Source organism: Erigeron canadensis, chromosome 5, assembly GCF_010389155.1.
Source record: "Erigeron canadensis isolate Cc75 chromosome 5, C_canadensis_v1, whole genome shotgun sequence".
Classification (NCBI taxonomy): Eukaryota; Viridiplantae; Streptophyta; class Magnoliopsida; order Asterales; family Asteraceae; genus Erigeron; species Erigeron canadensis.
Genome location: NC_057765.1, coordinates 32,201,630 through 32,216,318, shown reverse-complemented (window position 1 = coordinate 32,216,318; position 14,689 = coordinate 32,201,630). Strand labels below are relative to the sequence as shown.

Genomic DNA, 14,689 nt, shown 5'->3' with positions numbered 1-14,689 from the left:
TTTCTTATACAATAATCTGTATTCCTTTATATTAGACTAGATGAATGGCTTATTTTTTTTTAAAAACTTTTTATTTAGGGCATGCATATTGTGATTATGATTATTTATTAAAGTGATGAGAATTATTAATAGTTCCTTCATGAGTAAATAACTATTATTGCATGTAATTCAAGTTCGTCGGCGTATATACCAAGTGAAGTTCATGAATTGATCTATACAAAATACTTCAATATTTCAACTATCAACATGCATTCCACGAGTATTTGTTCTAGTGTTGTCACTATCTAAAAACAAATTTTGATGCCTTTCTGTAACAGTTATAAACTACAAGTTACTGGAGTATCTCTAATTCCGTAATTCGATTCGAAGCCTCTTTATTTGATATTGCAAGAAACTAGGAACAATGAACCCCACGTGTTTAGTGCTACAAAAATGTTGCAAAAGCATAGAAGCAACATTGCGGGGATAGCTCAGTTGGGAGAGCGTCAGACTGAAGATCTGAAGGTCACGTGTTCGATCCACGTTCACCGCACAACGTTTTTTTTTTTTTGCTTTACTTTCTATTTTCTTGAAAAAGGCTTATGTAATTCGACTAAATTCCAATAAAGGCATAAAGCTATAGAAAGTTGGCCCAACTCCTTAACGAAGCCCATAAAAAGCTGGCTTAATGACTTAAAAATACGTCCCTAGAATGATGGGAATACACAAGTACACAACCATTTTCGTTTTGTTGCCTATACAATAATATTCAGGAAAATGTTAGAAACATTACCAATAATGAATTCAATAAATAACTCTTGAACGAAGATTTAACCACCAGGGGAGGGTGTGGAACACGGTTTGGTGTTGGTTTGGCAGAAACCGAATGAAAACTCCACTTCCCCTTTTTCGTTTTGTTGTTGGTTTGGTTGCATTTGGTTTCATAAACCGTATTTGACCATTGAGAAGGTGACCATTTATTGTCTTGAAATCCACCTTTGACCATTTCCATGCATTCAATTAATTACGGAGTAATTTTTTTTTAATCTTTCTGTTTCTTTTCCTACATTATATATGTGGTTTTTTACTTCCTTCGTCCCATTTTAATTGTCCTATTTTGATTGCTCAAGTCTTTTTCTTCTGACTTTGACTGTAAATATTTTTGTTTGTGTTATATATTAGTTGATAAAAGATATATCAATGAAAAATACATTTAAAACTCAATCAATTCGTATATGTTATATCAAGTATTATATAACACAAACAAAAATAAGTACGATTAAAGTTGAAAGAAAAAGACTCAGCAAAATAGAGACTCTTATATATGAAAGAAAATGGAGAAAGCGAAAGGATAGTTCTTAGAAACAGTGGAGATCGAGATGAGGGATGTACGATGTTCAATATTGATTTATCAAATACTTCTCTGTAAAACCATTTAGTCCATTTCTAAGTTTTCCAAACTTTTAAGAACTCTTAAAATGTATGTATTAATACTATTTAATACAATTATGAAATCTCTACCTTTTAATCTACATTTTAATCATCCCCGCTAAAATAGTTTAGGTCGTCAATAAAGGTCAGTCCAACTGGTCAGAGGTACTCTCGGTTTTACCCAAGGTCTTGAGTTCGATCCTTAAGAATGACAAAACCTTAAGGTATTTTTCTCTGAATACTTGTAACGGCTCATGGTCAACATCTCGTTGTCTAAGGTATATTCAATGTTTCACCATTATACGGTGAGGTTTTCCTAATGTCGTATACTAACGGAATGTTTGAAAAAAAAAGGAAATAGTTTAGGTCCGAGAAACTATACATGTACATTCAATAAACTTTAGGGGGCAAAGACAATTTAATTCGTAAAAAACTTGAAGCATATTTTTTCTATAAATAAATGTGGTTGACAACAATTGTTTTTTTGAAAACTCGTGTTGATTTGGTGGCAAAATTCTAATCTCAAAGGAAGCATTTGATTTTAAAGAATCTAATTGTCTAATTGATTACTTCAATCCCCACCCGTACTCTGGATCAATAAATCAGCGACTATTGCATCTCTGACGTAACGGCAATGTTCGAAGTTTCAATTTCATTATTATAGTATTAAATATTAAATAAAGTGACGTGATGGTGTCATCCAAGACATTGGGAAGTTGGTAGGGGACTGAAAGCGTGACACTTCATGGAAAGAGATTGATTTTAAAGAATTCAAATTGCTATGGGAATTTCTATATCCAGACTCAACTTCGTTATTTAGGCACGAGCAACTCTCATTTATCTACATCATACATCACACTAGATCTCTCTCATTTTATATTTCGGAAAATATTAATATTAATTATATCTTTTTTCATTTTAGAAAAAAAGTGAAAGGGAAAACGACCAATCTCTAAAAAAAAATGTTAGGTTACAAACTATTTACAAACATAAAGTTACAAACCGATGTAAATTGGAAATGATATTTAATTGTATTTTTCCTCTCTTCCTTCTTTACCGGATTTTAATTGATAGATCATTAGTTTGTAAGAATTTGTTTTTATTTTGTTTGTCTATCCCTTGTCTCTAAAACATTCTTTCCATTTTCTTTTTTTTTTTCTCACCAAAAAATTACCAACCTCTATCCTAAACAAATGCCCTACGATATATGCTATTTTCTTGAGATTGAGAAAATGACTGAAAGAACTTCCGTTAATAGAGACCTTGTATATATATTCATTATTATTTGTTAACTTCATGCTATTCTCAAATTATTCACTATTCTTTATTTACTTCGCTCTTAATATACACAAGTCGAACGTTGTTTGACACTCTAGGTAAGGTTTGGGCAAGAGATCTTATAAGGGTGATGCAAGACATCAGACAGGAAATGATGATCAAACCTGTATTAAATTGAATTACAAATTATTTTTATATAGTGTAAACTATTTGGTAACATTTAACTATATGAGAAATTACAAAAAGTTGTTGTCACCCTTGATTATTTTTTTAAACGATAAACTAAACAATTTATAGTTCGAACTATACCTGGACCGATGAATAAATATACGATGCTAGTTTACATATGATTATTGTCCAACTTAATCAGTAAAATCAACAAAATGAATTTAATGAATCAATAAACCAACAAACTCATTTACTTATATAATTAAAAAGCACGTGTGGACTTATTTATTTGTCATAAACTATATATACACCATCTGTCTTAAAATGATACTGTAATTCATTATACGAAAACAGATATATGAAGAAAAATACATTTTTTTGTAGTTTAATGTTTGCAAAAGAAAAGAAAAAAAGAAAACCAGACATTTATGCCTAAAAATTGTTACAATTGGTTACCTTAAATTCAATGTGAGGGTTAATGACATCTTGATATAGGTCCGTGAAACTAAACTTCTTTGATGATCAAAAGTGATATAAATACTATATTACTATTATTTCTAAAGGTTTTGCTAAATAAAGTTTAAAGGTTATAGTTAAAATGTATACATTTATCATAAAACTTGATGGTGAATTTTTGATATAAAAATTATAAAATCTTTAATATACTTAACATTTTCTTATTTTTAATAAAGTTTATACAGCTATATAAAACTTCTTTATGAAAAATAATGATACCTATATTACATCCGTTTTATAATGGGGGCTCAATAAGAGATGATGCCCTTATACAACTACATACATTTTTCTGTATCATTCACTTCACTTGCAATTTTCCCTCCCCCATGGCCGTGTATATGATGATCATTGTTTTTGCATTTCTCATTTCCCTTTCCATTTCAATATCCTTTATAATTACTTTATATATACGTCAAAATAAAAGTGCTATCATTCCTACACATTGGCATGTTCTTGGTATCATCCATGGAGCCCTTGTGAACGTATATCGGCTTCATGATTATATGACCGATGTTCTAGCGTATAGCAGCAGCAGTACGTTCTGTATCAATGGCCCTTCTTTTCCCAACATGAATATGCTTTTCACCGCAAATCCTTTAAACATCGACCACATTACTAGCAACAACTTGCTTAATTATCCAAGAGGCCAGACCGTGTATGATATCCTTGGAGATGGATCTTTAAACTTGAACACCGATGAAGATCTATGGGATTTACACCATAGAACCATTATGTCACTCTTAAAGCTCCCGAGATTTCAAAACCTAGTTAGAAAGAGTGCATGTAATAAGGTGCAAAGCGGGTTATTACCTGTCCTTGACTACGTTTACAAACAAGGGCTGGAGATCGATTTGATGGAAATATTTCAAAGGTTCGTCTTTGATACTATGTGCTCATTTCTCTTTGATTATGATCCCCAAAGTTTGTCTATTGATTTTCCTTACATTCCATGTGAGAAGGCTTTGTCAGAGATGGAAGACGCGATTTTACATAGGTATATCGTGCCCACAAGCATTTGGAAATTCCAGCGAGCATTTAGAATGGGGCATGGAAAGAAGTTGCATAACGCATGGAAAACCATTGATCATTTTATATACAAGTGCTTAGCACAAGAACACACATTAGATCCTGGTAACACGAGCGACGATCTCCTAGAGAAAAGGCTCAATCTATCAGCAAATCTAATGAGAGAGTTTAATGATCACCAAAATGGGATTTCAGGGGATCCCAATGAGTTTTTGAGAGATACCTTTATGAAATTGATGGTTGTAGGAAAAGATATTACCAGTAGAACCTTATCTTGTCTCTTTTATCTTCTTGCCAAAACGCCATTAGCAGAAGATAAGATCCGAGAAGAACTTCACAGAGAACTAGAGAATGGATGCAAAGATCTCCATGAAAGAGGGCTGGCCAAACTTGTTTATCTTCATGGTGCATTATGTGAAACCTTAAGGTTATATCCACCTATTCCGTTTCAACATAAAACTCCATTACAACCCGATATACTTCCAAGCGGCCATCTAGTTGATCATAACACAACAAGTATTTTATGTTACTATAGTATAGGGCGAATGGAATCAGTATGGGGGGAGGATTGCATAGAATTCAAGCCTGACAGATGGGTTTTACCGGATGGAGGGATCAAACATCATCCATCTTACAAGTTCCATCCATTTGACATCGGGCCAAGAATTTATTTAGATAAGGACACGAGTTTCCTGCAGATGAAGCTAGTGGCAGCTGCAATTATATACCATTACCATGTGGAACTTGTGAATAGTCACCCTGTATTTCTATGTGGTTCTATTTTACTCCAGATTAATAGGGGTTTGATGGTAAGATTAACTAAACGTAAGGATATTCAAGTATAGATTCAACAGTGGTTCAGACATCTTATATATCAGAAATGGTTCTATCTAGCTTTGTTGTCAACTTGTCATGGTGTCTATCCGGAATATGAATGTATGTCTTTTTGTTTACTTCCTTTGTTGTAAGATGTATCACATGATGTTCTGGCTTGATATCTTGGATTTTTTATTTTATTTTTGCTTGGTTGAGTCTTTGCAGTCACTCTATTCTTTGGCCTGTATGAAATTTGAAGATGGGCGTCCCAAGTTCTATCGAGGCCTATAGCGAAATTCGAAATGTATGGCTCACTGATTAATAATCATAACTTCCTAAATGTTTTACATGTATATTATGTTCTAACCTTATTGTCTGAAATTGAAAATTAACTCCTTTATTATGTAAACAATATTACTTTATCCTTTAATTAAGAAAATCCTGCTTAATTAACCCTTTCTTGATAATTTTGATGCAACCCTCCAATTCATTATAATTCTCATTACACAGTCCCAACATTAAGATTAGATTGATATAATAACTGTGGTTTAGACATACCAATTAACAAGTTTGCCTGTATCAACACAAGCACCGAATAAGCAACCTCTTGAAGCTATCCTCTGAGTAACCATTGTGATGTAAAATCTGCAGTTTACAACATAGCACCAAAACTTCAAAAGGATCCAACCCTTTAAGAACCTCACTATCTCGATCATAGTCCTGTAACCAACAAGATCCAAATAATTTCATTAAATACTAAACGTCTAAACCCACTTGAAAATATCACTTCCATATAACTATGAAGTGGGCCTGAAGCAGATATATGAAGACCTACTACAAAGTACAAACCTTTTCTGTCACAACAATGATGGGTTTGGAGCCAAACTTGTTCTTGAGATCGTTAAGTCTCGCTTTGATCATTCTGATGTCCTAAATTAAGTATCAAATGAATCTATAAGTCGGCTCAAGCCGTTGGAACATAGATTTATACTGTGAGAAAGCAGCCATACCTTGTGTTGAAAGTGGTGATGGTCGCTATAGTCTAACCGGTCAATGTATAACGGGCTCATCTGCAGATTAATGTAGAAAAGATTAACAGATCATATAGTTTTGGGTCCAATATCAAGTTCTTTGAATTTTACGAGATGTTTACTATGTTATTTTATATTTGTTCATAGTATGTTCCTTTCAGAAGTTGTTTCAGCTAGGGAATTTCAGCAAGTTTTAAGACTCATATTTCTCACACCTGCCAAACACAGCAGTCCCTTATAGACCAACTCATAAGTTTACTAAGGGCCATTCGGCAATATTACAATTTTCCTCTTGTGGTGAGAGAGTCACTATATGTTTCCTGGAATCTAGATCATAAGTAAACGGTCGAAATTACCACCTCTAGAAATAACTTAAAGAGAACAAATGGTACCTTTTCAATCCGCTGCACAAATGAATTAGGAGAACCAATAGCAGAAACACATAAAACAATCTTTTCAAGCACAACTTCTAAAGGCAATTTGCTTGAGACATGTGGTGCCATAAAGAAGTGTGAGGGAGCCATTGAAGATAAATATATGGGAAGAGACGGATTCACTTCAAGAATTGTAGATTCAATAACAAAAACGCTCTGATCCGATACCTGCACTTGTTAGATCATATTTCCTTAGATTTCATTGGATAAAGATGCTAATGCACAATGATTTTACAGTTTTAACAAGTAATATGACTCTTAATACCATGTCGGCATGATGGATTACAGCAGCATCAGCACAAGAAAATGAAGTCAAAGGTTCCCGTAAAGGTCCAAAGGGTAGTAATTGGGAATTACCCCATGGAGACAAAGCGTTCACCATCACAATTTCAAGATCACGTTGCATGCATATATGCTGTCAAAGAAATAATTCATGAATCACTGATTTATTCCAAAGAAAACCCACATGTATTCCAGATATTTACAATTGAAGGACATAACTAAAATGACAAAAGACGGCAGAAGAAAAATGATATGTATGCATGTGTATTTCCAGATTGCGACAAAGATCCACCCATAGAAGGTTTTAGTTTACGAGGATGTTTGGGTTTGGCGTTTTGGAGCAACATCCCGTTAAATCAAAGCTTATTATTCACTATCACATGATAGCTTTGAATTTGCACATCCACATATAACCAAAAAAAATGTTACTTTTACCTGCATTCCATCATCAAGAATTGCAACTCCAATTTTATCAGAAACAACTCTGTTTTCAGCTATTGGTTTCTCAAAACTTTTGATATCAAGAGGATAAATATAACCATGTCTGTGCAAAAAAGAAGCACCAGTAGCTGCTCGGTCTGCACCCACACCAATCTTCACAGATGACCCACTATAATGCCTTTGAAGCATTCTAGCTTCATCAGCACCGCCATAGCCCTGCAAATCACAGTAACATATATTCATATCTACTGCAAGTCTGAAACCACATTTTAACTTCCTGCATTTTCGTAAGCTTACGTTCTTTCAAACTAATTGACTTTTTTACAACTCACATATTAAGTATTGTGAATTTGTGATAACATAGTATTGTGGGATTGTCAGTTTATACCTTTGTTTTTGTTATTTAATCTTCTAAATGAACATAGATGAAAAAGCTTATTTTCTTAACTAAAAGATATCCATTCGTTAGTGTTTGTTTGCTTATTCGCTCAGTTGAACTTAAACAAAAAACGAACATGAACAAGCTCCGTCTGTGTTCTTTAGGATCAATTACAGCCCTGGTCATTCTTCCAAAAAAAAAGAATTTATTTTTCTGTTTAAACTCTATTTTACAAACCATGGATGCAGTTCGACTTTTATAGTCAAACCTAACTGACTTTCTACAAGTCACATTCTTGCAAAAATAAAATAAGATTTAGTGTTAAAACTTGTTTACCAAAACGTAGATTCAGTTTGACTTCTATAGTCAAACCCGAACATGCCAACATCCAAATTTCAACATAATCAGCAACAAAACATGCTAAAACTAACACCTAGCCACATTATACTACAAAAATCTACAAATTTCATTCAATAAAGATACTAACTTTCCATCTAAACCTCATCAAAGTCACCATTTTTAAACTAACAAGTTTGACCCAAAAAGTCAAACTTCATATTTTTAAAAAAAGTAAAAAACTTTACCCTAGCAAGAATAAGTGGTGAAACCCCAAGATCATTAACAAACCAATTAGCAATAAAGTCAACCATCGGAGTCTTCCCATTACCACCCCAAGTCAAGTTGCCAACACTAATCACCGGCACAGGTAACCTTCACAAAAATTAACATATACCCATTAAATATTGTACAACATTATATAGATATATATGTATATATATTGCATATTAACTAAAAAAAATGGAAATGGGGGGTGTACTTACTTGTGTTTGGGAAGGAAATGAAATTTGTAGAGATAGTGACGAAAAAAGAGAGTGAGTTTGTATAGTTTTGAAGATAAGAAAAGGAGAGGGATTAGAGATAGGTGAATTGGAGAAAGAGTAGTAAGTTTGTGAGTTTGTGTGTATGCAATTTGGTTTATAATTCTTCTTAATTTCTCCATGAACGGTTTGATTTTGAGGGGATGTTTGACTTAGGAAGTGGGTGTATTGGGGGCTAGATGGCGGCAAAATGGAAAATTTTTAGGTATTTATATACGGCAAGCCGGGCACAATGATGATACATGCGATTATCAAGACTCGCATCTTATTCGATGGGCCGGGCGAATACACAATTCCTTACTAGTAATTAAGCTTTTTAAAGGTTTTAAGCGATGTCCTTACTAGTAATTAAGTTTTTTAAAGGTTTTAAGTGATGTTAGTTTTGAAAACCTAGTTCATTAGTATATACATTAAAGTAAATAAAAATAGGTAACTTGACTTATATTATTGAAATACTAGTAATAAAAAGATGTTGATGTTGATATAAAAACCAATAAGGGTGTTACTGCAATGTAAATTATATAATGATACTTACTTTAAAGTCCAAACATTAAGATGTAAATATTGAGGCCCTACATTTTTGGGGGCCGAAAGCGATGACCTAGTTATATAATACTGTTGAGCCACCTATGCTAGTCATGTATCCGCGCGATGCGACGGTGTGGTAGTGATGACAACAACAAGGACGGGTGATGATGGTGGTGTGTCGGTGGGCGGTAGTGGCGGTGTAGTTATTAATTTAAAATATTTGAAGTAAAGGGAGAGAGCGTAATTATGTCAAAATTGAGGGATATATGTTGTAAATAATTTCATTATGAGTATTATAAGTATATTAAGTAGCACTTAAAAATAGGAAATAAAGGATAAAAGTAGTTTAGATAAATCAAGTTCTTTTTTAATAAGATAGGAAGGGGTCAAATGCTTTATAAGGTATTATAGATCTATATATATAGAGATATAGATATAGATAACGTAGATTGGTTAGCAATAAATAACTTAACAAGACTAAACTATTATTCTCGTTCTTTTAAATCTTTTATATGATACATACATAGGTTTTAGGTAAAATAATACAAGTATTAAAGTAAAACAAATAAAACAATAGGTTTCGCTTTACTGAAAATCATCGTGCATCATGAAAATCATCGTGCATTAATTTCTTCGTCAAACTTTGTGCATCAACCTAATCATGATCCAAGAGTCAAGATCTTGTCCTATTTATTTTACTTTAATATCTGTTTTACAATACCCAATCCCTACATACATATATAGTAAGTAACGCCCAATGCCGTCTTTCACGGGTTTTGGGTCCCAATACCTCGACGGTGTATGGGGGGTGTTAAGATGTAGACAACCTTACCCCTACCACGACAGTGTAAAGATGTTGCTTCCAAGTTCTATCTAAAGATAGAAAATGACCTATAACCTTGATGAAATTATTATATATTTGACTAAAATATATGTATTACTCTTAATGAAATTATTTACAACGTATATTTCTCAACCCTTAAAATAACTACAATACACCATTAAATCAATTATTTTTACATTAATAACACATCTCTACCCTACCGCTACCACCGCCATCGTTGCATTGTGCGAGTACACTTTTCGTATATATAACAAAACCCTAAATTCATTTATGAGAAAACATAAAAAACGTTATACAAATTCAAACCTTTAGTTACAACTATTAGCTCAAAATGATAATATCATTGCCAAATTTATTATTAAGTAACACAACATTAGTCTTTATAAGTTAATTAAAGTTTGTGTCTTTAACTAAACTCATATATAAGGAAGCAGAAAACACGGAAAAGGAAATTTATACCTTTCACGTGCCTCGCACATGGCTGCTTTTAACGCCCATTTGACATCCGTTAGCCGTATCGTCAGCGTGCATGTTTGCAAATCATAATGTTCAGTGCAATTTTGACCAAATTTCAGGTACCATTAGCGTAATTACCCTAAAAAATATATAATCCGCCCGAGGAGGTGTCTACTGTCTAGGCGGGAGTATAAGGCCCAAAAAGTCTCTCAAAACTCAATAGTCTAGAAAAAACCTCCTAAAGTTGCCGCAGCACGAGGTGAACAGAGGAATCTGATCATCAATGGAGTACGGATTGGTAAATAACTTTTGCGCTTTTTTTTCCCCTTTCTTTCCCCCGTTTTTTTTTAATTCTTTTTTTTTTTGGTCAACTTTTATGAAACCACATAAATAAAAAACACAACTGAGATATTTAGGCAAGTAGGCAACGATCGTGAGGCTTAAACAATTAAATATACTAGTTTAGAGGAAGGGTTATTTAAGAACCCTAAAAAAAAATACACCAGAACCATTCTGGACCCACATTCTTATCCGTTTTCTCTCTTTTTATGAAAATTCATCCATATTATTCAAAATGTTTGATCTCACAAACCAAATATGGGTAGTCTTAAAATTTCGTCTATGAGACTCGATATACTTTTGTTTACTTTTTAATTGTCGTTTTTTCCCATTGTACTTAGTGGAGAAGCTATGTGGTGGCCATGGGCGGCCATGACAACCCCACAATTTTTATAAAACTCTATATTTCTAGTATTATTTCTAAATATTTAATCAGTTTTAAGGTAATTGTCAACCTCATACTAGAGTAAATGAATTTTGTAGTTTATTTTACACTTATTATTATAGTATCATGAAAACTGTTCGGCGAGATGAAAATTCTGGCTCCGCCACTGCTTGTACTTGTGTACAACAACAAAGGTTAAGGGCGGAGCCTGTCAATCTATAGCGGAGCCATGGTGGCCAAGGGCGGAGCCCGTCAGTCCATGGCGGAGCCATAAACCCGTTAGGTAGATCACCCATCACCGATCACCCCCTATAACCTATCTCCCTCTATGACCTATCACCCCTATGACCTACACCCCCATCAGCTATCCTTTATGAATTTTCTTAAGGGCGAAGCCCATTCCTAATCACAATTTTTGTTTAACTTACACATGTGTAGGTTATGTGTAAGCACACAAAAAAAAACGAAAATTAAAAAGTCGTCAAAAGTATATTGAGTCGCATCTTTAATAAAAAAGGACGAAATTTTAAGACTTTCCATAATTTTTTTCGGTCTAATGATGTACGGTTTGTGAGATAAAACATTTTGAATGACTTGGATGAGATTTCATTTTTTGCTGAAGAGAGAGAAAAGGAGAGGAAATATGTGGTCCAGAATTGTTCTTGTGTTCTTTTTTTTTTAAGAGTTCTCAAGATAACTCACCCCTACTAGTTTAAATTCATATTATTTTGCCAAAAACTGAAAAATTATGATATATGTTGCTGAAGTTTATATTATTATTATGCCCAAACATGATAATCTGATTTGCTTGCTTGTTTGTTTGTTGCTGTTAGTAGGACTTTTGGAAGCAGATTTTCCATGATGGGATAACTGAGGTACGTACTGGTTAAAAAGTGCTTCTTGCGCCTAATCCCTTATTATTCATAATTAAGTAGTTGTTTTGTCTTAATTACATGACAGTTGAAGGAACTTCATTCTGAATACATGTGGAATTTCTCAAATCTGCAAGTGAGTTTTTGTTTCTTAATTCCTTTGTTAATTAAGTTATCCATCCTTAATGTCTCAAACAAAGTCTATTATATGAATCGCAATCAAATGTTTTCTTAATTAAACAGGATGCATTTAACGAGGGCGGTGTGCTACACGCTGCTGCTGTTGCTGCTAGCAATATCTACCTCTTCTCTCCTGTCGAGCGTAAGTCCTCTCGTGTTTTTTTTTCCCTGTTACGAATATCTACTTTTATGGGTTAATATATTAAATTCACTAGGCATTTTCCTTGCTTTTTGTTCTTTGTTTCCCCGTTCTGCAGTACCGGTGCTCACATATCAAGGTCAGCTGATAGGAACCTGTCTCCCTGTGGTTGTTGCGGTAAGTAGCTAGGAGAATTCTCTAATTTTTATCTTTACCTAATTTGCTTCATAGATAAACAAACCAATTAAGTAGCAACAAAAGAGATGAAAGGGATGAGAGATAAATAATTAACAAGAGGAGAACGTGGGTTATAATATGGGGAAAGATACTGGGTATTAATAACCATTCCCCCCAATTTAGGCTATAATGGTTCATTGCCCCATTTAAGTATTCATTACCTTTATTTTTTCTAAACAAATTATCCATTCCTCACCCTCAAATACCCCTACCAAGCAACCCCTAAGTAATAATTGAATTCGATCAACTCTGGCCCACCTCTAATCTTCTCAGCCATAATTTAAGCTAAATTAAACACAAACCCATGTCATAAATTGTCTTAAAAATTTGTTCAATTAGTTATATGAATGAACATATATATATGTAGCTCATGCTAATTAAGTCACAAGTGTATATTGCCTCTTGGGTTGATGGCCGGGTTTGGGTATTTTATTAGTACACGTGTAGTTGGGCTTATTAAAGGGGAAAACGAAGAAAAATTAAATTAGATAATGCTCATTCACTGCCTTCATTCATACCCAAATTGCATGAAAGGTAATTAACAAACATACATCAAGTTTCTTACGAAAATGCTCATCGACCATCTAGCTAATTCTTTTCTCATGTTAAAGCTGTAGAAGTTATGAGGATAATATGTTGACATGAAACCTAAAGGCATAATTACAATCATCAGTAAAGAAACATGAACAAGGATATATCATCTAATTATTTCAGCATCCTCTGCTGGTTCCTTTTTGCAGCATGCCATGATAATTGTTAGGTTTAGAAACAAGTAAAGAGAGGAATGGTAAATGGAAGTTATGAGCTTTAAGGAATCCTTGAACGTCTCAACTAACACAAATGGTCGATTTGTGTTGTAATTCAATATATCATCTATGTTCTAAATAATATTGAGCAGGCCCCCATAAAGCCACAGTTCAAAAGGGTTTATGTAAGTGTACAAGTATTTGTGGGTCAAAGAAGTTAAGTAATTTGATCCCCAGCCTCCTTCGTTGATTTATAAACATTTTCTTATTAGTCTATTCAGCCGTGCCAGTTTCAGTTTGCTGTGTATGAAGCTGTTAGACCCATATATGACAACAGTTGCAATATAGACAGCGATGATGATACAATGATACAGTACAATTGTATATATTGGCCAAGGTTGTCTCGGAATATTTAAATGTAAGTTTTTGCTCATTTTCTATTCTTTTCTTAAAGTTTTCAAAAATCATAAAATCCCTAGACACATAGTCAAAGTTCCAACCTTATGTTTTTATAATATTATTTAGAAACTTAAGTCACAAGTCACAAGTCAAAAACTAACAAAACAAGTTCCATCACGAGTCACAAGTTAACTTGGGGATATATGTGTTACTTATATACGTCTTACTTATAATTTATTGTTAAATTTAAAAGTTCATAAAAAAGTCAGGGATGAAACTTACATTTCAATGTTTGTGGGCGCAATGGATCGCAGGGGGTTGGCGTGGTTCAAAATGCATGTCGCTGAGTTATCTCGGAGAGAGGGAGGGAATCACCCGTTTTTGGACACTTTGGGCAACAAACACATAAAAATTGGAGTGAATTTCAATATTGTTTTTTGCCCAACACTTTTGTCGGGTTTTGTGAGTCCTTACATGTCAATCAGAATTCAAAGTAGAGATGGTCATCCGTCTTGGAGGTATGAGAATACTAGCATAGTTTATTAATCGGGGAAGGTAACCAACCATTTTGAACCCTTTGGAGCAACAAAGACCGAAAAAATTGGAGCCATTTTTACATGACTTTTTGCCCAACACTCTTGTCAAGTTTTATGGAGTCCTTACATTCCAACCAACGCTAAAAGTAGAAACGGTCACCTCGTCTTAGTGATATGAGAATAATAGTATAGTTTATTGATCAGGTGGATATCATTTCCTGTTAGACTTTATGTATCCGTGTTATTGGTGATGTTTGATTACTTATTCACGCCTCTTGACAATTTCGGATTTTTAAGTCTTTTAGTTTATTAATCAGTTGGATATTGTTTTCTATTTAGGAAACTAGTCAAATATTGGTCTACTTTATG

At 33.6% G+C, this 14,689-nt stretch overlaps 1 protein-coding gene, 2 long non-coding RNA genes and 1 other non-coding gene across 5 annotated transcripts; 2 read left to right on the top strand and 2 right to left on the bottom strand.

Moving 5' to 3' along the window:
• Window positions 1-459: 459 nt before the first annotated feature.
• Window positions 460-532, top strand: TRNAF-GAA. Its single transcript has one exon. It is a non-coding gene; the product is annotated as a tRNA-Phe (tRNA).
• A 4,523-nt stretch (window positions 533-5,055) lies between these two features.
• LOC122600859 (probable tetraacyldisaccharide 4'-kinase, mitochondrial) lies at window positions 5,056-8,823 on the bottom strand. 2 transcript variants are annotated; one of them, XM_043773634.1, is made up of 9 exons: window positions 8,603-8,823; window positions 8,366-8,492; window positions 7,397-7,618; window positions 6,945-7,094; window positions 6,638-6,847; window positions 6,225-6,284; window positions 6,064-6,144; window positions 5,773-5,934; window positions 5,056-5,112 (listed from the first exon to the last, which is right to left on the bottom strand). In XM_043773634.1, the coding sequence occupies exons 1-8, from the start codon at window positions 8,779-8,781 to the stop codon at window positions 5,794-5,796; spliced, it is 1,170 nt and encodes a 389-aa protein (XP_043629569.1). In that variant the 5' UTR covers window positions 8,782-8,823; the 3' UTR covers window positions 5,056-5,112; window positions 5,773-5,793. The 2 variants fall into 2 exon arrangements, with proteins under 2 accessions (XP_043629569.1, XP_043629568.1); XM_043773633.1 differs by lacking the exon at window positions 5,056-5,112 and having other exon boundaries at window positions 5,674-5,934.
• Window positions 8,824-11,974: 3,151 nt separating this feature from the next.
• On the top strand, window positions 11,975-12,399 carry LOC122598983. The gene is made up of 3 exons (XR_006323815.1): window positions 11,975-12,086; window positions 12,172-12,219; window positions 12,327-12,399. It is a non-coding gene; the product is annotated as an uncharacterized LOC122598983 (long non-coding RNA).
• On the bottom strand, window positions 12,204-13,389 carry LOC122598982. Its single transcript, XR_006323814.1, has 2 exons — window positions 13,191-13,389; window positions 12,204-12,625 (listed from the first exon to the last, which is right to left on the bottom strand). It is a non-coding gene; the product is annotated as an uncharacterized LOC122598982 (long non-coding RNA).
• Window positions 13,390-14,689: the final 1,300 nt, after the last annotated feature.